Here is a 25,711-nt window from a genome sequence, read left to right as displayed (position 1 = left end):
TGTGCAGGGCTATGAGGAAAGGACAGTGAGAATTGTGGGACTAACTGGAGTTCTTCCAAAGAGTCGGCACAAGAAGAATGGGCCAAATGGCCTCCTTCTGTAATCCAAGATGGGGATTGGGGAGGCGTGGGTTGGGGGTGAAATGTGAGGGGGTGGATGAGCATGTAGAGAGAGCTATTATAGTGTTGAAGCTTTTCCCACACAGAATAATGGCAATTCACAACAGAAATAAACATCCGTGGTTACAAGAATTGATGGGATTCCTGTTAAATGAATCCCAGGATAATAGAAAGTGACAGTGGCCTTATTTCATCCAGTAATTCCCACATTAGGGAGCGACTCAATAAACCAAGTGAAGAGGTCGCAGGATTAGGGAAGAGGAGTGCATACAAAAACATGTGTTCTCAATGGGACCAAAACTTTACTCACTTGAGACTGAATCAGTTTAAAAATAAACGTGGTAAAAGCAAAGACCTGCGGATGCTGGAAATCCAAAACAAAAACGGAAACAGAAATACCTGGAAAAACTCAGCAAGTCTGGCAGCATCGGCGGAGAAGAGCACAGTTGACGTTTCGAGTCTTCATGACCCTTCATCAGAACTGATTGAAGGGTCATGAGGACTTGAAACGTCAACTGTGCTCTTCTGCTGCCAGACCTGCTGAGTTTTTCCAGGTATTTCTGTTTCTGTTAAAAATAACATGGGATCTTTTCCTTAATACTTCAGAACGTACAACAAACCTGACAATCTGCAAATTGCTTTCCCTCTCACCTATTTTCCCCTAGTCAATGTATTGACTGGAGCTAATACAGCCTCTCTCTATACTCTCAGTCCCCCAACTTTATCACTCTCTGCTCTCTCCCAATAAAGAAAATATAGTGTAGAGTGGGTCACAAGAGGTTACATCAGCTAAAGCAGCCCATCTTAAAACATAGCAATATCCTGGCTTTCTACAATCTGTAACTCAGCCTTTGATAAACGAGGTTTGGGATAAAGCATCATAGAATGGTTACAGCATAGGAGGCAACCATTCAGCCCCTTTGTGACTGGGTCTGCTTTCTTTAAGAGCAACTCAACGAGTCCCACTTGCCCACAGGCCTGTGAACTTCTCTTCAAATAATCATCCAATTCTCTTCCGAAAGCCTCAATTGACACTCCCTCCACCACACTCTCAGGCAGTGCATTTCAGATCCTAACCACTCACTGCGTGTAATTCCATTACTCTTGTCGGTTGAGTGGGGAACATCGCCTGAAAGTTGGAGCCAAATTATCGATCTTGTAGGGGTGAAATTAAGAAACACTTTTACGCCCAAAGGGTGGTGGAAGTTTTGGAACACTCTTCCACAAACTGCTGGGTCAATTGTTAAGTTTAAATCTGAGGTCAATAGACTTCGGTTAACCAAAAGTATTTAGGAATATGGGGCAAAGGTCCATGTGGAGTTCGAACACAGATTAACCACAAACTCACCGAATGGCATAACAGGCTCGAGAAAGCCTCAGAACAGGCCACCTCCCATTCCTATACTTGGGAAGAAACTTTGGACCAACAGCAGTCACAAGCAGTTAAAATGAAGGTCAACCTGATCAAGGATTACTAGCTCACCAACCTAGCTCTAGGACATGTATAAACCTGTGTTCACAAGCCCTGGTTCAATATCCTGCCCAACATGATGGACATGCAACATTAAAGCAAAAAAAAAATGCAGAAATTCTTAACAGTGGAGTGAAATTCATGTTTCATTCGATAAACTTTATTGTTCGTTCACGGGATGTGGGCACCACTGGCAGGCTCAGCATTTGTTGCCCATCTCCAATTGCCCTGAAGATAATTTAAGAGTGAAGCACATTACTGTGGAAGTGGAGTCACATGTAGGCCAGAGTAGGTAAGGGTGGCAGGTTTCCTTCCCTAAAGGACGATGGTGAACCAGATGGGATTTTATGACGTTTGATGATGGTTTCACCATTCCATTTCAGAGGTTAGTTTTCAATTCCAGATTTTTAAAAAATGGATTAATTAAACTGAAATTCCATCAGCTGCCACAGCGGGATTTGAACCCACGGGTGGGCCGTAAAATCCCATGGGCGTAAAAATTCTGCCTATTGCCAAAAGATAAGCCTGGGCCTCTGGATTACTAACCCAATGACATTACCACAATGTCACCAAGATTCATCCAATTTCCAGTTGGCTGGAGGATGGACCAATAGTGAGAGTGTGGAGGCGAGGCAGAGGGGTCAGACATACATCCAGCCATGGCAACCCAGCTGGAGAGGGAAATTGACCTTGGTATTTCTACCTCTGAAAGCACAATAGCACCAACAGATATCGCAGCCTTCATTATTTTCTGGTGTATGCAATTGTTTTTCACCATTATGGAAGGTTCCATACAGAAATTACCAATATGTGCAGTTACCCCAGTGTCGCCTGCTCTCTACAGGCAAAACACTCAACGCAGTCATCATTTGAAGCAAATTAATCTGCATTTTCAACTCATGTCTGCAACAGAAGACAGAGATATATTTAAAAAAAAATCAAATTTGTCCAATAAACCAGCAACCAGCTTCCAGGCCTCCTCAATCTGTTTCAAATGCGGAATCATTGGGAATGGGTTCCTCAATGCAGCAGTGAGCCAAATTAAAAGCTCACTAGGAATCAGTGTGCTGGAAACAATAATGGCATTTATGTAGCATTTAACACTGCAAAACAGCCCAAGATGCTTGACAGGAGTGATCACACAGGAATTTGACACCTAAGCCACACAACTAAGAACTCGGTCAAAGGTTTTAAGGAGCATCTTGAAGCAGGAGAGGTTTAGGGAGGGATTTTAAGAGCTTAGAGAGCCGAGGCAGTGTCACAAATGGCTGGATGATGAAAATTGGAGAATGCACAAGGCAGCAGAGTTAGAAGAGTGCCAAGATCTCAGGATTATGGGGCTGGAGGAGGTTACAGAGATAGGGAGGGAGCGAGGCTACAGAAGGATCTGAACACAAGGCACTGCCCAACGAGCTCGGAAATTCAGTCTTGGTCAATAGCAGACACTGTCACCTGGTTAGATGCAGCCAGTGATCCCAATCCTTCGGGAAGATTCATTTGCGTAGACACTAGCAACTGATCAATTGGCCCTGCTGTGTCATCCAAACATGTCAGAGTACTGAAACAAAAACAAAAATAGCTGGAAAAGCTCCTGCAGGTCCGGCAGTATCTGCGGAGAGGAAGACAGTTAACATTGAGATTTCATGCATCCACAGTACTTTGCTTTTATGTCATAGTACTGTCTAGTTTCACACAGGAAAAACCATTTGGGTAAACAGCCAAGGGTCTGGAAATAGCTGTGGAACTGTGCTTGTATTAGATACAAGTCCCAGATTAGGAGGGATAACAAAAATGTATCTCCTCTTAAAACAACAATTCATTTGGAATTTGTAGATAAACTGACTTCATTAGTCAAGAGTTGACTGGCTTCGCTCCAAGTGCATCTGTGGGCTATTTCTCTGCCCATAAAACTTCACAATCTTTCAACAGGGGACAATACAAAACAATTGTCTTTGAAACAAATATTTGTCTCCTTCACATGAAGACTAACTCCAAAAAAGGGTTACAGTGAAACTCCCCTCACACTCTCACCACTCCCAGTCGAAATAAAGAAAAAGGCGGGCACTTCAAAGTTCTGCTGAGCAGCTGTGGTAAATCATTGCTTTGTGAATGTCTGTACACTGGCTTTACTCAATCTCCAGGTTAACAGCAGTCACACAGGCCCAGCATTCAGTGCACAACAAAACTGAGGTCATGTCACAGTACGAACTTCAACCCTCTGAAACGCATATTCGAATTACATTAGTATTTTCTTAAGCATTAAGGGATTATGGATACTGAGTGGAAAAGTGGAGCTGAAGCAAGTCAGCAATGATCTTACTGAATGGTGAAGCAGGTCTACTCCTGCTTCTTATTTTAAGCAGAGCAAGTTTACAGATTGAAACCACACCTACTTTTAAAAAAAAGTGCTCTGCATTGCTCCTCGTTCAAGCAATCGAGCGCAAGTCAAATTTTAATGCTAAATGAACCAAGGTGAATTAAAAGTTGTGTTAATTTTTTGGTTCATTCAGCATCCATTAGTTACAGTGAAAACCAGCACAAAGCTGAAGGGATGCTATGATGATGGTAGCTCAGCACTTGCCAACATTTCAACTGGGCATCTTAAACCAAACATAAGTTCTGTTGAAGGGTCATGAGGACTCGAAACGTCAGCTCTTTTCTTCACCGCCGATGCTGCCAGATCTGCTGAGTTTTTCCAGGTAATTCTGTTTTTGTTTTTAACTTAAACGAAAAGTTAGACTACACCATTTGCAATGAAGCAAAACAGGTTTAGCCTTTCCCTTAGCAGGAATATGTCGTAGATGGTTTGTTTACATAGCCTCAACGTTTAATCCATTTCTAATAAGGCTGCAGGAACAAGGAAACAAATAACATTTGCAGCAAGTAACCTTTTATATTCACCTGTGGGAGGAATTGGGAGAACTGCAGTGAAGTGTTACATGGTAGAAAAGTATCACTGAAACTAGAAAAAAATCCATAAAAAACAGTGCTGAGACCAGCCTTGTAATATAGTGCAGAAACCGGGGCAACATTAAGAGGGGAACAATGACTAGATACTAATGAGATGCAGAGGTCGAGATGGATATGTGGAGGACCGAGGAAGGGCAAAATCAGAAACCAGCACTTAAGAGGGGTCAGTGATTGTGGGAGCACTAAATTAAGTAGTCGAGGAGGAGGGTGGGCGAGGGCGAAGAGCGAGAGGGGGAGAGAGAGAGAGGGCGCGAGAGGGGGAGAGAGAGAGAGGGCGCAAGAGGGGGAGAGAGAGAGAGAGGGCGCGAGAGGGGGAGAGAGAGAGAAGGCGCGAGAGGGGGAGAGAGAGAGAGGGCGCGAGAGGGGGAGAGAGAGAGAGGGCGCGAGAGGGGGAGAGAGAGAGAGGGCGCGAGAGGGGGAGAGAGAGAGAGGGCGCGAGAGGGGGAGAGAGAGAGAGGGCGCGAGAGGGGGAGAGAGAGAGGGCGCGAGAGGGGGAGAGAGAGAGGGCGCGAGAGGGGGAGAGAGAGAGAGGGCATGAGAGGGGGAGAGAGAGAGAGGGCGCGAGAGGGGGAGAGAGAGGGCGCGAGAGGGGGAGAGAGAGAGAGGGCGCGAGAGGGGGAGAGAGGGAGGGCGCGAGAGGGGGAGAGAGAGAGAGGGCGCGAGACGGGGAGAGAGAGAGGGTGCGAGACGGGGAGAGAGAGAGGGCGCGAGACGGGGAGAGAGAGAGGGCGCGAGAGGGGGAGAGAGAGAGGGCGCGAGAGGGGGAGAGAGAGAGGGCGCGAGAGGGGGAGAGAGAGAGGGCGCGAGAGGGGGAGAGAGGGAGCGAGAGGGGGAGAGAGAGAGGGCGCGAGAGGGGTAGAGAGAGAGGGCGCGAGAGGGGGAGAGAGAGAGGGCGCGAGAGGGGGAGAGAGAGAGGGCGCGAGAGGGGGAGAGAGAGAGAGGGCGCGAGAGGGGGAGAGAGAGAGAGGGCGCGAGAGGGGGAGAGAGAGAGAGGGCGCGAGAGGGGGAGAGAGAGAGAGGGCGCGAGAGGGGGAGAGAGAGAGAGGGCGCGAGAGGGGGAGAGAGAGAGAGGGCGCGAGAGGGGGAGAGAGAGAGAGGGCGCGAGAGGGGGAGAGAGAGAGGGCGCGAGAGGGGGAGAGAGAGAGAGGGCGCGAGAGGGGGAGAGAGAGAGGGCGCGAGAGGGGGAGAGAGAGAGGGCGCGAGAGGGGGAGAGAGAGAGAGGGCGCGAGAGGGGGAGAGAGGGAGGGCGCGAGAGGGGGAGAGAGAGAGAGGGCGCGAGACGGGGAGAGAGAGAGGGTGCGAGACGGGGAGAGAGAGAGGGCGCGAGAGGGGGAGAGAGAGAGAGGGCGCGAGAGGGGGAGAGAGAGAGAGGGCGCGAGAGGGGGAGAGAGAGAGGGCGCGAGAGGGGGAGAGAGAGAGAGGGCGCGAGAGGGGGAGAGAGAGAGGGCGCGAGAGGGGGAGAGAGAGAGGGCGCGAGAGGGGGAGAGAGAGAGAGGGCGCGAGAGGGGGAGAGAGAGCGTGAGAGGAAATGTGGTGGTGTGAGTAATGGAGGTGGGAATACCAGGATAAAGGAGAAGAGCGAGGTCTAACACAAATGGAAGAATGTGGTGGTGGGAGACTTAAATACAGCGGAATCGGAAGAGGAATGAGTAACTGACGGGAGGAGAGGGAGAAGGGTGATCAATAGCATAGTGGTGATCCCAAGTAGAAGGGCAGAAGCCAAAAGAGCCGCCTTATATTCACCAGCTAGTCAGTCACCAGGTAATTGCATCACCATGAACATTCAGCTAATTCATCATTTAGAACAACCAAGTTTACTACCCTACCAATTTCACCAACCAACAGTTTAATTAAACTAGGCTTCAGATACCTCTGATATTAGCATGATCTATTTTCAAGTGTATGGCAGGGCACAAAGGCAGCAAAAGAGATGAAGAAATACTTTGTAATCCTATCTAAACTCATCCCTGCAATGCTGGAAGCACATTGTGTCAATTGTTTAGCAATAAATCAATGATGGGGCTCAAAGTATGAGGAAACTAAGCTGCCACTATAAAGTAAGTTATGGCTTTGAAAGTATTTAATCACCATTGTGAGGTTGTCGTCTTAGCAACATAAGCAGCCCCCATCAGCACCACCTCTAAAACATTTGCATAATGTCACACTGGCAGTTCAACACCTACAGCATCACCACTACAAGAACACAAACAGGAAACTTCAGGCAAGCAAACCTGCATCAGCCCTGAGGAAGATTCGTATGGACGTGAAATGTTAGCTCTGTTTCTCTCTCCACAGGCGCTGCTGAGTTTTTCCTGCATTTTGTGTTTTTATTTCAGATTTCCAGCATCCGCAGTATCTTGCTTTCATCTGCATGAAGAAAGCCCGGGTATAATTTTGAGATGGCAGTCTTCCTCAGCAGACTATCCCACCGGTTGTATCAATCCTAAACAGTGCAGTTTCGCAGATTTTACTCATCTGATCCGTGACAGAGAGGATATCAGAGAGATAGGGAACCATTTGAGCAGCCACTAATGGAACCATAAAGGTTTACTGGACACAAGGAGGCCACTCAGCCCATTGCGCCTGGCCAGCTCCCTGCTCCAGCAATTGAAAACTAATTCCACCATCCCACCCTGGAAGCTGGAAAATCAGGCAACTATTTAACATGGAGTCTGGTTTATTATTGGAATTAGCGTGGCAAAATAGCGCTCTCAAGTAAGAATGGCCAGAGGTCAGTTGGTAGAGTTAAGGAAGACCATCTGTGCCTTCCATGTCTAGGGTGGATCTGGTTTCTCTCATCAGTAAAACTGGAACAAAAACAGGGCTTGCCAGACATGAGGTGAAGTTACCTCCAACAAGGTAAAATATCCCAAAGTACATAACCACGGACCATAACTAGACAATATGACACCGAGTCACATAGGAAGATATTAGTACAGGTAACCATAAAGATTGACCAAAGAGGTAGGTTTAAGGAATGCCTTAGAGGAAAGAGACAGGAAGGTTTACAGAGGGCATTTCAGAGTTCATGCCCTTAGCAGCTTGGCCAAACAATGTAAAGGCAAAGGCTCCATCACTCAGCATTGCTCTGATGAAGGGTCACACCTAAAACTTATCTCCTTAGACACTATTGAACTGGTTGAATATTTCCAGCATTTGCAACGCATTTCAGTTTATCTATTAACTTAATCTACTGTAAGTTATATTCAGAAAATTCTATGCTGGGTGGGTCTTAAGCTTAAAGAGCATCATTAGGATGGTTCTCTCATATATATAAATAAAAAGCACCACAGGCCATTCAGCCCATTATGTCTGTACTAGCTCTTTGAAAGCGCTGCCCAATTACTCCCATTCCCCCCCTGTTCTTTCTCCACAATCCTGCAAATAACCCCCACAATCTGTCTCCACGTATCTACTTAGTTATGAATGTGCATGCAGTTGCTGCATCTTTATTCATAGAACCAGACTAAGAAATCACCACGCTGTGTACCAAACAGTGATTTGGTATGTCGAGGGTTACAGCATCATACCAACCACACAGTAGACTCCGCAGCCCTGAAAATAATCTCAACTCTATTGAGGTGGAGACACATGACCAGGGGCAGGGGTGGGGGGAGTAGTGAAGAGAGGAAAAGGATAGAACACCACCCACTCCACAATATGAACAGTTTAACGTACAAGGTAACCATAGCTTCTGGGTTTTGCCGTGGGTGAAAAATTAAAGAAAAACAAACAGCTGTAACAGGAAATTGTTAATTTAATAGTGCAAACTTAAAACAATCAAACAGAGCACACATTTCAGAAATAAAGGCAAAATACTGTGGATGTTGGAAATCTGAAACAAAAACAAAAAGTGCTGGAAAAACTCAGCAGGTCTGACAGCATCTGTGGAGAGAAAGACAGAGTTAACGTTTCGAGTCCGTATGAAGTTAACTCTGTCTTTCTCTCCACAGATGCTGTCAGACCTGCTGAGTTTTTCCAGCACTTTTTGTTTTTGTTACACATTTCAGAAAACCTGCCTTCCCTACTCGTCCCAAACCAGAAACAATCCCGAACACCAATCTCTCCCCCAACCTACCCACCCCAAAGCCGTTCAACCTCTTTCCCCTGTTATACTGCTAACTACCATTAGTGCAACCATTCTAAGGAACATCACCTCTAACTGCACACCCAACTAAAACAGAAGATAACTTAGCAATATATGGTGGCTTGAGGAAGCCCAAACTTTTACATCAAGGGCTTTGAAAACATAAGAAACGGCACAAAGTTTGTCACATCTCAAGACAGGAAAGGTGGCAACAGAAGGGCAATTAGGAATGGGCAATAAATGCTGGTCTAGCCAGCAACGCCTCCATCCCGTGAACAAATGAAAAAAAAAATGGCCAGGAGTTATAAATTGCTGAGGTAGTCCTTCACTCTCACTAAGTCTCTCTAGTAGCTGTTTGTAACTGTCTGCAAATGTAGCAGAGTGCTGAGGGAGTGCTGCTTTGCCAGAGGTGATGTGTTTCAGCTGTGGTATTAAAACACCCATTGGTTTAGGTGGGTTCAATGAGAATCCATAGCTATATTCTCTAAGAACAACAATGAGCTCTTCCAGTGTCCTGGTCAAAATCTGAAAAAGAAAGTTGCAACATTTTCTGTTATACAGTACCTGGGGGTTTCCTCTTAATTTTACAGTGACATGAACTAGTAATGGCACATTAATAGGTCAGCTGTCAGATAAATGAGTGACAAAACAGTCTCAAGGGCCTGAATGGCCTATCCCTGCTCCTACTATTAAGAAAGTGTCAGCTTAGCTCAGTGTTAGCCTCAGTCAAGAGGAATCATGTGTTCAGTCAAGGCAACTCCAAGGCTTTGTCAAACAACAAATGCTGGACTGAGGGAGTGCTGCTTTGCCAGAGGTGATGTGTTTCAGCTGTGATATTAAAACACCCATTGGTTTAGGTGGGTTCAATGAGACTCCATAGCTATATTCTCTAAGAACAACAATGAGCTCTTCCAGTGTCCTGGCCAACAATGAACCTTCAGCAAACACCATCAAATCACATGAACCTATCACTTAGCTCATTCGCTGTTTGTGGGACTTTTGTGTGTGCAAATTGGTTGTCAGGTTTGGCAGCATTACACAGTGGCTGTAGTGCAAAAGTGATTCACTGCTGAGGCCCCTTCAGGATGTGAAAGATGCTATAGAGTTGAAAGCTTGTTTTGTTTTTTCCCCAACCAGAAACAACCAGACTTATCTAAGTAGGGAAAAGAAATCAAATAGCTTGAAAAAGGTTCAAAAATCTTAATCCCAAGAACAGTGCCTTCTCGAATCTCCAAGCAATGAGGCGTGCAGATTTAAATGTTATCAGAACAGGGCAAGTTGCACCTCCCATTCTGAAGCAGCTGGCAGAGAATAGGATAATATCAAATGATGGCCAAGCAAAAATATTCTTCATAAACCAGTGGGATGACTAAGCAGCAAACTGCAAGCTTGTTCCACAACATATGGATTAGGAACTTCAACAGGTCTGCAGTGCTGATAAGAACACAGCCAAAACTTTGCACCTTCACAAGAGGTGATGATACCTGCTCATCCCTGAATGACGTATAAGTGCTTAAGTACCATGGAAAGTTTTTTTTCTCCAAAATTCCTTCTCAGAATGTGGGCATTGCTGGCTAGGCCAACGTTTATTGCCCATCCCTAATTACCCTTCAGATGGTGGTGGTGGGCTGCCTTCTTGAACCATTGCAATTGATGTGGTGTAGGTGCACCCCAGTGCAGTGGAGGAGTTCAGGATCTGACCTAATGGTGATGAAGGAACAGCGATATAATTCCAAGTCAGGATGGTAAGTGACTCGGAGGGGAACTTGCAGGCTGTGGTTTTCCTTGTGTCTGCTGCCCTTGCCCTTCTAGACGGTAGAGGTTGTCGGTTTGGAAAGTGCTGTCAAAGGAATCTTCTTCACAGAGTTTATGCTGGAGAAAAGAAATGGTACAAGTGCACCTACCATGTCGTTGCTCAGGCCTAGTCAAAGGGCACTATGACATATCAAGTATGGGTATGGCGAGGGTAGAGAGATAGTGGTTAAATGTTTCTGATTGTGGGAGAGTATATGCAGCACTTATGTGGTGAGACATGCACTGAAAACAAATTAATGTAGAAAAAAAACTACCTTAATAGTTTGCATTGTCAAACTTAACATTATACAAATTGTTTTAATTGTGTATGTGTCTCAGAGCAGCACTGTGAGGTGGGGGTTAATGGTCCAGTGAAATTCTACTCTATTGAGCAAGGAAGGAATTAATTAGATAAAATGAATTATTCCCATGTTTGATGTGGGGAAATAAACATGATATTGATATTGATATTTAGAAATGTATGAATGTGCTGTATGGTTCTATGAAGCTTTGGATAAGGATTGCTTAGCCCTATTGTCTTTTTGGTTGATAAACAAACAAGATTTGTTATTAGCAACAAGAGATGTATACAAATTAATGGGAATGCTAACTCAACCTTTCTATATGCCCATCAAGGCTACACAGTAAGCAAAACAGCTCAAAGGCAAAAAGGTTAGATATTCCTTCCAAGATTTTTAAAAGCATATAAAGATGCAACGTTGTTATTTTGCTCTTTACTTCAAATACACGATTTAACCATGTGATAGCTTACACCAATATAACGTTTGCCTGTTATCTGTTTGCATTTTTTTGAAAATTAAAAATTAAATCAGTTTACAATGCAAAGCCAAAGAGCTACAAAATAGAATACTAACTGAGCAAGAGTTTAATTCACCTATTATAAATTAGCAGTATTCCCTTTTAAATCTAGGTTAGTGTTAAGTTCAAGAAATCGGAAAAGGAAAAGTTCCAAAAAGGTGGAAGGAGGCTCAAGCAGGACAGACAATGGCGTAGACAACCTCTTGGGTTGAATAGCCTGTTTCCGAGCTGTAAAATTCAATGCAGCTGCATGTTAATATTGTCACAGTGAACTGTTCAGATCTAGTAGTACTAGGCAGAGTTTAGTTTGAAGATAAGTAGCTTGTGCCTATGGAACAGGCAATGAGTTGATTTATAGTGAAAGGCCAAGCACCAAAGATACCAAACATCAGCTTATCCAACAAAAAGAATAAAAGGTCTAATGTGCCAGGGACAGATGTGCTAAGGAACAGGCTAATTAAGCAGAGCACGAGCATTTCATTATACAGCCACTGAGCCCATTCACCTGCTAAGGCTAACTGATTGTATATCACCCCTTGACACAGCCTCCTCAGCTCTGCTCTCTGGATACTGTTGAAGGCATCTCTATCAAATATCTGATAAAGCAGTTTTATGCATTTGTTTTAACGTTAACTGTTTTCATTCCATTCTCATCCTCCCCTTCCAGACAATCCACAAAAATAGTGCAGATTTACAGGCAGTCAAAAATCACGAAGGGCGAAAGTAAGTAAATGTTTATAGTAGCTGTAGGGCTGGTAAGCAAAGGGCACAGATAAGATAATTGGCAAAAGAGCCAGAGAGAAGATGGAGAACTTTTTTTAAAAAACACAATGAGTTATTGTAATTTGGAATGTGCTGCCTGAAAGGGAAGAGGAATCAGATTCAACAATAACTTTGAGAGTTGAATAAATATGCAAATAGGAAAAACGTGCAGAACCTTGAGTAAAGAGCAGGGGGAGTATGACTAAATAGACAGCTGTATGACTAAATAGACAGCTCTTTCAAAGAGCCAGCACAGGATAAAAGGCTTTCTTCAGCACTGTATAACATTCAATAGTTCTGTTTGCTCCAGTGAAGCTTCGACTAAGCTGCTCTGATGCACAGTGTTGCAAATTTCCTACATCCTATCACTAAAAAACATGCAGGTCATAAAAATTTTCAAAACACACAGGAGGAAAACATTTCCTATAAAGCATTGCTCTAATCAGACAATTCAGATGCAGATAAGCACTTTAAGCAGATGAACTCTGAGGAGTAAAGAAGAACTGAATGACCAGGTCCTTTTCATGGGATTAAGTCACATGGTAAACCGTTGTTCCTTTCAAACAAGGAAAGTACATGGAGCAGATACTGTGCAGAATTTCATTACAAATTATAGCCTTACATTAACAAAAGGAGGCTGTGCTATCATTAACCCACTGACGAGCTCTCTTTTGTGGGGTTAGCTACATTGCTCCAACCCTTCAATATAATAAATATCCTTCCCCCTGGATATTGCAAAGGCATCAACATATATCATACAGTACAGTGTTATAAATAAGATTCTTTAGTGTGCATTTGGTACCTAATAAAGGTAGGGGATTTTAGAAAAAATAATGCTCTCAATTCATGTCAACAGAGATAGACTACCACCATAGCTTTATACGCCTTATATCCCACTCCAGTGACTTGAGTGTAAAATGCAGGCCAACATTCCATGCAGCACTGAGAGTGTGCAGCACCGTCAGAACTGTCTATCAGATGGAACGTTAAACCAAGGCCTCATTGCCAAAGATCCTGTGTCACTAATTTGAAGAGCAGGGCAATTCTCCCCCGTGCCCTAGTTAATATTTATCACTCACCAACATCAATAAAACAGGGGACGTGGTCATCACATTGCTGATTGTGGCAGCTTCCATGCTCAAGTTGGCTGCCATGTTCTCTACATCACAACAGTGAATACATTTTTAAAAAAAAGACTACTACTTAATTGGCTGTAAAGTGCTTTGGGACTTCCTGAGGTTGTGAAAGGCGCCATGGAAATCCAAATCTTGCGTTTCAGAACGCTTCATCAAGGTATAATCAAGACTGGAGACTCGCAATTGTTAAGACTGTGTTGTTGGGTGCTTGTTTTCAGTTTGAACATTTCACACACCCACCATCACCTTTCACCAAAATCCTCGTAACAGCATCTTTAAATGGTAATTAAATTAAATTTGAGGATGGAAAGTGCGCAAAGTGATCACAAGTACCTAACAGTTTGATACAATCGCATGACTTGAGTCTACTATTTAAACCAGTGTTGGGCAGTTTAAACGGTGTTAGCCCATGCGCAGGCACATAATTGTCTTGTTAACAACGGGAGAGGAACTTCACGTAACTCGCATTTATACACTGCAAGCGAAGCATTTTGAGATGCTTGGCAAGCATGATAAGCCATTATATAAATGCAAGTCTCTTATTCTTTAAAAAAAACGTATATTCTCTCCTATCAGCACAGCTTCCTAATTCTCTGCCTCAACAGGTAGTGATGTTTGGTATCCGAAACTGGAACATCAGTACAAACAAAAAAATAAACTAATAAAATACACCAGTTAAGACCATATTTTAAAGTGTTCTAGTGGTGTGGCGGATCCCTAGTGTATTACCATACTGAGGCGTGCAACTAATTTTTTTGAAAACTGCAGCTTACAAAACATAGACTGAATTCACATCTTCACAAAGGATTTTTTTTCTCCCCAACCCACCCCAAAAACTTATAATTCCCATAAACACGTCTGCAAAAATATATTAAAAATAACTTCTTTGTATAGTCCCATCACAGGAAAACTCTTTCAAAATTCTGGCATCCATGTATACAGACACCATCAGCACACCACAATATGGCACCCAAAAGGTACTCAAGTATTTGCCTACAAAAAACAAGAGAGTCTAAAAACAAGCAATTATTGGTCAGTCCAACTGTACAAAATCATCCAGAAATATTCTTGTAAAAAGTAACCCAGCACCCAGTGTCCTAAAATTAGCATATCTTCTATATATTTTTTTCTTAAAAACGACCCTTCTAGTGAGCTTGTACAGTCTTAGTGATGGTGTCCAGTGATTATCGTCCAGCCTTCGCATCTCCAATGGCACCCCAGACATCGAAGACAAACTCATCAGGGAATGCAAAATCACCGAGTTCCTCATCGAGTGCCTGTGCAAACTCATCTGGATTCTTCTTGTTCTTGCCAAGGTCCACCATGGTAGCAGCTGTGAGAAACAGAAGCAGAGAGAACGAGTTAAGACCGGCAGAGGCCCAGACACAAAGACCCTTGCCATGTTGCCAATTCTCTCTGCTGTCCGGGAGGCTAGTTTGTAGGTTCCTACGCAAACAAATGGGAGACGGCGGCTTCAATTGAGTCCAGACGACTTGAAGTTATATTGCACCATTACCATAGTAAACGTAACCAGGAGCATTATCAAGCAAAAGTTGGCACTGAGCCACAAAAGGATTTTGCGATTGCAATGTGACGAAAATGGCAACACTCACCATCATTACTCCACTGAAACAGACAGCAACTTTCGGAGCTCACCTATGCATCAACTTCTATTTATGTAGTGCCTTAAATGTAATAAATTGTCCCAAGGCGCTTCAAGGGAGCATAATAAAACAATGTATGAAACCGAGCCACATAAGGAGATATTAGGAGAGATGGCCAAAAATTTGGTCAAAGAGGTTGGTTTTAAAGAACATCTTGAAAGAAAGCAAGCAAGATAGAGAGGCTGAGGCTTAGGGATGGTATTCCACAGCTTGGGACCTAGGCAATTGAAGGCAACCAGTGGGACAGTGAATAAAATCGGGAAAACGCCTATAGAGACCACCTTAAAGGAGGAGAGATGGGCAGAGAGGGTTAGGGAGGGAATTTCAGAGTTTGAGACCCTGGCAGTTTAAGTCACAGCTGTCAATGGCAATGAAAATAGGAGATTTGCATGAAGCCAGAAGTTAAGGAGTGCAATGAGGGTTTTAGGATTGAGGATCAAGGGGTGGAGGGGGGGGTCGGGGGAGAAAAGAGGAGGTTACACAGATAGTGAGAGGTGAGGCCATGGGTTGGGAAACATGGAGGAAAATTTTAAAATCAAGTTGTTGCTAGACTGGGAGCCAACACAGGTCAGCAAGTGCGTCAAGCAAGGGGAGGGAATATAACAGTTATTATGAAACACCGTCATGCACTGATTGCACTAACATGCTCAACTTCTGGGTTAGGTAGAACCAAAGGGAGGAATAAAATTGAGGTCTTCAGTGGGAGTCGATCTTGCTGATTACATATTACCGCTAAATGGATGAGGAGGAGGAAGTGAGATAGATGTATGCCAGTAATGATAAGATCATATCTTGTTTTGTGAGCCTTCCTAGAAATAGTATCCCCAGAGCTCTTCTGGAAGGTTTTATAGCGAAAAAAAAAAACAATCCCATTCTGAGGATGACAGACATTTTAAAAATCACTCAACTCTCCTTCCCATTCCCAAAAATAGTCTTTGCCTTCAAAATACTCGGTCAGAGTTAAAGAAGTTTCAGCAGGAGCCTTTGCTAACCGATTGAGTGGAATAATCGAGTTTGGGGAAGGGATGCTTTTAGTTAACATCACTCAGAAAATGCACAGCTTTTCTGGCATCAGGTTTGTGATACTATCAAGTCAACTTTATTCCTTCTCTGAAAGTTAATGACTCCCTCAACTGAAGGATAGTGAGTCCACATATTTCCTCATTGTAAAAGCATCATTATAACACCAAATCATTTATCTTCAATGACCATTTTACTTTCTGCCTTGTACTGCATCGCTTCTTTCCTCTTCATCACAAAAGGCAAATAGGAACTGCCCCTTGAGCATTGTTGGATGCCACCCTGTAATCAGCTGCTAAGATATGCAAATATGCATTCAAACAAAGACTTGTGCTAATTTTCTACGTTTCTGGCCAAATCCTTCACCTCATACAGCCAGGATATCTATTCCAGATACTATTCAATGACCTGCCTGAAAGATATATGTATAGGGAAGTTCGAGGTCAGAATTAGGCTCCAGCTCTCAGGCTTTCCCATCAGCCTGGTTGCGCTGCATTGCCAACACTCACTCAATGGCCTTGAGTACAAGAAATATCAGTATTGATGAGTTTGAGAGGATGCTGACACCCACAAAACCTGTATCCGGAGAGCAGCACCTTTGAGAAGCAGCAGGGAAAGATAGGGGAAGTAGGAGTTACATATCTAGTCCCATATAAGCACACTTAAAAACTCAAGAGTTTTCTTTTCAAAGCCCCAAATCAAAACTGATGTCCATTTGTGACACAATAAGAGAGTCAATGCTGGAAGCAGATCACAAACTTGGCTTGGAATTTATTGGGGAGCCAGCCAGTTTCCAAGGAGCCTAGAAGGAAGCTAACCAAATTTTAAAATTTTCTCATGAGTTAATCTCATCTGTGTGTTTGCTGGATCCATCAATGGAAAATATTTTATGAGCAGATGAATGTTGATAAATGATAGTGACAAGGAGCAGGGGGTCCTGATTGATTTTGCAATCCTGCTATCAGATTGGCTCAGCTGGGAACACTCTTGCCCGAGTCAAAAGGCTCAATGCCCAAAGTACTGCTTCAGAGCTGGAGCACATAATCTACCGTAACGCTCCGCAGAAGTGGCGTCCTCGGGATGAGATGTTGCATTTCCATGCTCCTCTGGTTCAGTTAAGCATTAAAGATCCCATAGCACGATTAAATGATGAACTGGGAGCTTCCCCACTACCCCGCCCATGTCTTGGCCAACATTGCCCATACAACAACCAGGAAGAACTGCTGGGGTTTTTTTTGGGAACTTGCTATGCACGGATTGGCTGCTGTCCAACAGCCACTACACTTCAAAGTAATTCTCTGTATGGGGTGTTTTGGGATGCTAAGGTACCATGTTAATTCAACATTTTGCTAAAAAGATTCCAAAACGAATAGGTTTGAAAAACCAAGCTGTCCCCCCCCCCACCACAACTGCCACCCTGCACCAGCACAAGACATGTTGAAACTGCATTAAAAGTAGCAACTCTATCCTTCATGCCTTAGTGATGAAAAAATGCTTATCACACTCCAAAAAAAAACATAATATAACTGTACCAATTTAGAAAAGTTTAATTTTCAACTAAAAACTAATTAAGTGAACTGCTATTCCTGCAGCACTATTTTTAAGAATACTGGTAAATATTTTAATGCAGAAGAAAGAGGATTATAACAAGCTGGTGTAGATAAGAGGGGCAGCAGGGGATAGATAGAATTCTACAGCAATGATCATGAAACAAGATGAATCTCTTGTGGCATCTGTCAAGCAACTTACAGGTAGGATCTGTCACTCAAATTCTTTTCTCTGTACATTCTTAAAGAGTAAGGGAGCTTTTATTAATAAACTACTGAATATCTTATCTTTGCCATCTCTCACCACCTCCGAATCCTTTGGTTTCAAAACAATGAGTTTGCAAAGTTACTGAATGTGCTGCCTTTGACAGGGAGCTGAATAACCATCAGCACCAATGAACTGACACCGCCACAGATTTCAGTCCATGTTACACATCTACAGTTTGCATATGCCTGCAATGGATTCAATAGCAGTATCCTTGGGATAGATTAAGGAAACCTCAGTTCCAGCTAAGGTTTAGTTCACAATGGAACGTCCCTATAGCAAGCGGCTGAATATACAAACATCGGACTTAGGAGGAGTAGGCCATTTGGCCCTTTGAGCCTGCTCCGCCATTCAACAAGATTATGGCTAATCCAATCATGGCCTCAACTCCACTTTCCTGTCTGGCTCCCTCGACTCCCTTGTCTATCAAAAATCTATCTAATGCAGCCTTGAATATATTCAATGACCCAGCCTCTGCTGCTCTCTGGGGAAGAGAATACCATAGACTAACGGCCCTCAGAAAAAATTTCTCCTCATCTCCGTCTTAAAAAGGAGGCCTCTTATTTTTAAATGTGTCCCTCACAAGAGGAAAAGTCTTGCCCGGTATCCACCCTGTCAAGTTTCCTCAGGATCTTGTACATTTCAAAAAGGTCACCTCTCATTTTTCTAAACTCCAATTCACAACTACAACACACATTTAAGAAACATCTCCTGGCACATATCCTGAAACACATTCTGGGTGCGCCCAGATTAGGAGTTTAGGATGAGAGTGGCAGAATGTGATGACTGAAAGCACTTCATGGATGGTGGAGCTGGAACAACGGATCAGTTGTAAGAGCAGAGGCTGGGGACACGAGGCGGAGGGAGATTCGCTGAAATGAGGAATTTGTAGGAGGGCGAGGTCTATTATGTAGGCAAATTGGGAGGAGGGGGGTAAGACAGGAAAGCTCAGTTTTGAGGATGTAAATGTAGGAACGTGCTAAGCTTGCACTAGACTTGCTAGGCATTGGAGTATGCACGCTGCATGGCGTAATGCAAAAAGGAACATGATAGAGGCTTCCATCACAGTCTTCATCCAAGGCAACGCAACAACCCTCTTGGCAGCTTCCACGGGTCACCGAGACCCATTCTAGCTTCTATTTCAATTTAGAGCGTTGCTAACTCTTTCAAAAAGCAATAAAATCAAGTTCTCAAAAATCAATTACAATTGCATTTTTACTTATGTCCAACAATGTGAAAGGCAATAATTTTGACCTTATAAAATCAACTCGCATTTATATAGCGCTTTTAACAAACTAAAATGTCCCAAGGCACTTCACAGAAGCTTTGTCAGCTAAAATTTGGTACCAAGCCATATAAGGAGATATTAGGACAGGTGACCAAAAGAGGTCAAAGAGGTTAAGTTTTAAGGAGTGTATGAGCAGGAGGAGGAGGGGGGAGCGGTGGAGAGGGTTAGGGAGGAAATTCCAGAGTTTAAAGCCCAGGCAGCTGAAAGTACGGCTGTCAATCATAAAGCAGTGAAAGTCAGGGTGCGCAAGAGGCCAAAATTTGGAGGAGTGCAGAGATTTCGGCTGGTCGTAGGGCTGAAGGAGGTTAATGAGGCAGGAAGGAGGCAAAGCCAGGGAGGGATTTGAAAACAAGGGTGGGAATTTCAAAATCAAGGCATTGTTTACAGGGATAGGCCTTCTGCTGTTCAGTTCCCCCACCATGTTCAATTACCATTTTGGCAGTAATGTAGGGTTAGACAATAATGTAGGGTTATTCTTTGTTGAACATAGTTTCGCCTGTCAATGCTGTCTTTATTACAATAACCTGAAATAGAAAGCTTAAAAAAATATTAATTTCCAGAACACAATGTGAAAGTCAGATTGGAAAAGACCAATTGCATTAAGTCCACGTCCGTACTGTTTCCAGGCTGTAAAGACAGATACAGAGGCAGGTTGTGCATGTATCTTTGCGGTTGATAAGTAATGTTAGAGAGCAACAAGGGAAAACCAAAGACACATGGCCAAAAGTAATTAACAGAGAGGCACAGTTTAATATTTAGATGTGCCAAGGTGTTAAGTATATGCAAGTATATTTTACTCACCCAGTTCAGTGTCTCTGATCCCCATGTAACTTTCCAGCAGGTCATCCACCTTCTCAATGGCCTTCTCTTCAAATGCTGATGGCTAGGATTAAACAGGGCATGAGGGTCAGAGCAAGTCATTAAACAAGAGTTAAGAAAAGAAATCAGAAAACAGAAAAGGCCTTATTAACTGGAAAACAGTGAAATGTACTTCCAATTCAGTGAATAAAAAAGCGATTTCACAGTTACCAGCCAACGCTGCAATCATTGGCCCAGTTAATACAACAAATTTACAAAGTAAATTCAACATCACCAAATTTCTCCTCACCCATTATTCTCCAGAAGGAAAGGAATAAGTGCAAGGAGTAACCATGATTCTAGATAGCACCTTCAGAATGTTTTGCGATTATTCTGAGCTTTTAACCCCTCATCCAAAGTCATTTTCAGCCAACCCGTCTTATGCTTCTGAAACACACGCCAATCACAAAAACCATCCACCCAACATACTGCACAAGATAATGGTGGGTGAGGATGGCCGTTCAGCCCATCTTCATTCATCCAGTGCTGCACTGTGGGACAGCGAAAGACATTAAGCTGCGGTTCTGTCTGCCCCGTGAACATAAAAGACGTCATGGCCTGATTCAAAGAGGAGCAGGGGAGTTCTCCCCGGTGCCCCGGCCAATGTTCATCACTCAAATAACAACACTAGTTTTCCAGTCACCTCCTTGTTTGTGGGAGCTGGCTGTGCGCACGAATTGGCTGCTGCATTTCCTACATTACAACAGTGACGACACTTCAAAAGCATCTAATTGGCTGTAAAGCGCTCCGAGACATCCTGAGGTCGTGAAAAAATTGTATGAATGCAAGTTTTTTTTCTTCTCTGTTCCCCTCATCTATTTTGCCCCCTCCCAAAATGTTCATCCTGCTCCAAAATTACAAGGGAGGAGAGATATAACCTGCCCATTGTTGAAATAAATGGTGTAATAATAAACTGTTTAAAAACTCACAAGCAGCCACTTAACAGTTCACATGTTCTATCTGAAGGAAGATCATGCTCAAAGCATTAATCCTTCAGAAGTTGATCATCTGGCTGTATTATTTTAGCATTTGCGTTTCATTTGATGGAGTAGCTCAACAGGGACAGATTCAAGTTCAGCAACTGGGTGCTATCAGAGATCATTTTAGCAAAGAGGTCTCTAGGGCAGAGCTTTCCAAACTAAAAACCCTCCCCCCCACCCCCCCCAACCGCCACCGATTACTTGCTCTCACAGGTCTCTCTCTCCCACCCTCAAAGGCCTCTCTACACCACCACACCGCCCTTGCAGCTCCCACTGAGGGTGTCACAGCAATTTTGAACCCTTGAAGTGGGGTCACTGCTCTAGGGGTCGCAAGTGGAGATCCTTCCAGTGTAATCAATGGCTACATCCATGAACCACACATGTTAAATTAAAAACTTTTTAATAGATGGAAAAACATTAAGTTAAGCTGCTTGAAGGAGAACAGAGGAACATGGTGGAGTAGAGGGAGAAGAGGTAATTGGAGTGGGAGAAGGATTTTGTGTAGCATAAACACCAGCATAGACCAGTCAGGCCTCAGTGCTGTGTAGTATATGTCATTCCACATAACGTAGGGTTAAGCACACCCATTGTACTTACTATCAGGCATTAGTTTAATGTCAGTCAATCAGAATTGATGCATGTACTTTCCTTTCAGGGCTGCCTGTCCTGTTCAGATAAAAGGAACAAATTGTCCAGCAATGTTGACTCCCGCGCACAGGTTAAGACTGTGCTGCATTGGTTGGTTACCTTTACCGAGCCCTTTGCATTGAAAAAGCTGAGAGGGGCAGACTAGGCTGTTGAAATGCCCGGTCGGTGTTCTCCATGGACTTGTGCTCGGTTGCAGCTTACAGAGCCAGTGGTCACTTTTCCCCGATCCCTCGAGAGCGTGCCTGGACACTGAGGTCTCGGCTTTGTCACCACATCGCCAAACTTCATTTTAATTGGCGTCGACAATCGGGGAAAAGTAGGCCCTGACCCACCCTGATGCACACACGGGGGATGGTCTCGTTGCAATAGCTATTCAACTGTGGAGGGCCCAAACTTAGCCTCACATCACAAGCATTTCCCAGTAGGGTGCATAAGAACAGGAGGGAGCTACTCAGCCCCGCAAGCCTGTTCCACTATTCAATTAGACCATGGCTGACTTGTATCTTAACTCCACATTGGTTCCCAATTCCCTTGCCTAACAGAAATCTATCAACTTCAGTTTTGAAATTTTCATTTTAACACCAGCCTCATCAACTTTTATGGGGGGGGGGGGGGGGGGGGGGGGCGGGTGCGGTGGATGCAGAGTTCCAGATTTCCACTAACTTTTGCGTGAAGTGCTTCCTGACATCATCCCCGATTAATTCTGAAGTTCTGCCCCTCGGTCTGAGCCTGCCCCAGAATCACTGAGGTTAGCCCAATGCAACTTGGACCAGCCTGACTGTAAACTGTTTACTCCCGTTAATTGCTAAGCAACTGGGAATTTAAAAGCAGCAATTTGACCACAAAGAGTATTGTCTAGTTCAGGTCAGCCACATCTGGACTTTAACTCCCCGCCTACTTCTACAGCACTTTGACCTTGGTTTTCCAGGTCTGTTTCCTTTGCATAACTGTGGCTGCAGACAGCAGAGCTCCAGCCGGACAATCTCTACAGCAAATTGAGGCTGCATTCAAACCAAATTTCTCCATGTACACAAATAACCGGCTCAGGCATCCTCATCCCAGTAGAGCAATCAAAATCCTCGCTTCCACAGAATTTATCATTTTCCACAGGAAAATATTTACTCGGAGCTATGACTGTCACAAGGGAAACGTGCGTGTTCCTATCCTTCACCCTTTCATCTTATTTATGGCTCCCCATCCCAAATACCCACCCAGAGACAAAGCTGCTGTTATTCTGCTACTAGCCTGATCTGTCTCAGCCTTGTTAGCTTGGACAGAAGGGTCAATGCCAGCCAAAGCGGTCAGCTGCCAACGTTTGTAACCTCAACAGGAAATTGCTTCAAACCCACTCACTTCCACGTTCAATTTCACAAAAGGGCAACTGAGGGTCTGGCATGGTGACGTGGTTGGATTAACCAACTGGTCATCTCACAGTGATACAGGGTGGCGAAGGTGAGAAATATGGTGATTTATGTTACATGCTGAATAAACCCCACACCCTCCCCAGTGTAGAAGCTTTACTTTGTTAAGAGCACTGTGTAAAAAGGCAAATGTCCCAAAGCGTATACAGAATACAAGCAAACAGCCTACCTCTTCCTCCACAGTGGCCGTTCCTTTCGCCCGGAGCCGAAGTGTTCCTTTTCCGGTGCCCAGCTGCGCACCAGGTGCTGATTTTCCCCCTCTGGAGCGCTGACCTATCATGTCTGCAAGAGAAAACGGGAAAGCAGGTGAGTATCGTGCAATAGATTGAATGAAGATTGCCAACTAGGGATCCCACAGGGCAGGTCAGTGTCTACAAAGCCAAGACAGCTTCAGGCCAGAACACTTTCAAACTTCAGGGCTCAGTTCTCAAGGGTCATTACAGAAGGGCAGCTGCAAAAAAAAAAAAACCGGGAGCAATTGTTTTTGTGTAAAACTTTGTACACAGGTTATGGGTCTGCTGGCAGGGCCAATATTTACTGTCCATCGCCAACTGCTCCTGAAAAAGTGGTGCTGAGCCGCCTTCTTGAACCGCTGCAGTCCATGTGGTGTAGGTACACCCACAGTGCTGTTAGGGAGGGAGTTCCAGGATTTTGACCCAACGACAGTGAAGGAACGGCCGATATATTTCCAAGTCAGGATGGTGAGTGGCTTGGAGGGGAACTTACAGGTGTTACCATCTATCTGCTGCCCATGTCGTTCCAGATGGTAGCAGCCCTGGGTTAGGAAGGTGCTGTTGAAGGAGGCTTGGCAAATTGCTGCAGTGCATTTTGTGGTGCACACTGCAGTCACAGCTGGTCAGTGGTAGAGGGAGTGAATGCTTAAGCTGGAATGGATGGGATGGCAATTGAGCAAACTGCTTTGGCCTGGGCCATGCTTACAGCATGAGCAAGTCTGGTACGGCTGCCAGAAAATTAGAGACTGCAGTGAAATGTAACTGAGAATAGTTAGTTAGGGGAGTGTGGGTGGAATGACTATGGGGGTGGGTCATTTCTGGATACAACAGATAATTTATTAAACAGAAACGTTTCCAAGAAAGAGTCACACACTTAATTGACATTTATAAAGCTCCTTTAACATAGTAAAATGCCCCGAGATGATTCAGAAGAGCATCATCAAACAGAATTTAACATCGAACCACATGAGGGGGCAGATATTAGGACAAGGCAGGCAAGGTGTAGGTTATAGAGAAAAAAAGAGAGGGCGCAAGCCGGAGGGCGCGAGGGCGGGCGTGGGTGATAGGGCGTGAGAGAGCGTGAGAGAGCGCGAAAAGGAGAAAAAAGGGGAGAGAGAAAGTGTTAGAGAAAGAAAGAGAAGGCGAGAGAGAGAAGGCAGGGTGAAGTGATTAAAATCCAGAGGGGGAAAAAATGGGTGCTAAGCTCCAGATTTCTCCCTCTAAACCTTTCTGCCTTTGGAACACTCCTTAAAATCTACCTCTTGCCTAACATTTTTGTCACCTGTCCTAATATATGATGTGACCTGGTGTCAAATTTTTTGTGATCATTGCTCCTACAAAGCACACTGGGATGTTTTACCACATTAAAGTTGTTATATAAATACAAGTTGCTGTTGTTGGAACAACAGAAGTCTTTGAAGTCTGATTATAAAACCAATGAAACTTTAGGCAGTCACTTTTACTAAATGAGGGGAGTATTTTTCCTCCAAAGGTGCCATTCCCCCCCCACTTGCACTGTACTGCCATCTTCTGGTGAACCTTCAGTAATGCTGCACAGAGCTACCTTCAGAAATAGAGCATTAACCACACAGCATTTTCCAAAACCAAGCAGATGGAAATGTGCAGATTTTCCTGTCACATTGGACTTATGAGATTAATATGAAGATTTTGGAATCCAGGAGCAGTTTACAGACTGTTTTCTCCTCCATCCAAAGAAGAGTACAAGGAGAGTGCTACACTATCAGAGAGAGAGAAAGGGGGAGAGAGAGAGAGAGAGAAAGGGGCAGAGAGCGAGAGAGAGAGAGAAAGGGGCAGAGAGAGAGAGAGAGAAAAAAAGGGGCAGAGAGAGAGAGAAAAAAAGGGGCAGAGAGAGAGAGAGAGAGAAAGGGGCAGAGAGAGAGAGAGAGAAAGGGGCAGAGAGAGAGAGAGAGAGAGAAAGGGGCAGAGAGAGAGAGAGAGAGAGAGAAAGGGGCAGAGAGAGAGAGAGAGAAAGGGGCAGACAGAGAGAGAGAGAGAAAGGGGCAGACAGAGAGAGAGAGAGAAAGGGGCAGACAGAGAGAGAGAGAGAAAGGGGCAGACAGAGAGAGAAAGGGGCAGACAGAGAGAGAGAGAAAGGGGCAGAGAGAGAGAGAGAGAAAGGGGCAGAGAGAGAGAGAGAGAGAAAGGGGCAGAGAGAGAGAGAAAGGGGCAGAGAGAGAGAGAGAGAGAGAAAGGGGCAGACAGAGAGAGAGAGAGAAAGGGGCAGAGAGAGAGAGAGAGAGAGAAAGGGGCAGAGAGAGAGAGAGAGAAAGGGGCAGAGAGAGAGAGAGAGAAAGGGGCAGAGAGAGAGAGAGAGAAAGGGGCACAGAGAGAGAGAGAGAAAGGGGCACAGAGAGAGAGAGAGAAAGGGGCACAGAGAGAGAGAGAGAAAGGGGCACAGAGAGAGAGAGAGAAAGGGGCACAGAGAGAGAGAGAGAAAGGGGCACAGAGAGAGAGAGAGAAAGGGGCACAGAGAGAGAGAGAGAAAGGGGCACAGAGAGAGAGAGAGAAAGGGGCACAGAGAGAGAGAGAGAAAGGGGCACAGAGAGAGAGAGAGAAAGGGGCACAGAGAGAGAGAGAGAAAGGGGCACAGAGAGAGAGAGAGAAAGGG

General features: G+C 44.4%; 1 protein-coding gene across 1 annotated transcript in view; it reads right to left on the bottom strand.

The window, feature by feature from the left end:
• Window positions 1-11,160: 11,160 nt before the first annotated feature.
• LOC121271331 (PDZ domain-containing protein GIPC1-like) overlaps window positions 11,161-25,711 on the bottom strand; it is a 31,445-nt gene continuing 16,894 nt past the window's right edge. Inside the window, exons 4-6 of the mRNA XM_041177270.1 lie at window positions 23,019-23,131; window positions 19,744-19,825; window positions 11,161-14,491 (exon numbers count right to left, since the gene is read on the bottom strand). Of these exons, the coding sequence (XP_041033204.1) occupies window positions 14,343-14,491; window positions 19,744-19,825; window positions 23,019-23,131 (344 nt within the window). The 3' untranslated portion in view covers window positions 11,161-14,342. The remainder of the gene's footprint in view (window positions 14,492-19,743; window positions 19,826-23,018; window positions 23,132-25,711) is intronic.

This window comes from Carcharodon carcharias, chromosome 30 (assembly GCF_017639515.1).
Source record: "Carcharodon carcharias isolate sCarCar2 chromosome 30, sCarCar2.pri, whole genome shotgun sequence".
Taxonomy (NCBI): Eukaryota; Metazoa; Chordata; class Chondrichthyes; order Lamniformes; family Lamnidae; genus Carcharodon; species Carcharodon carcharias.
The sequence above is the reverse complement of the archived record's forward strand: the minus strand, read 5'-3'. Positions and strand labels throughout refer to the sequence as shown.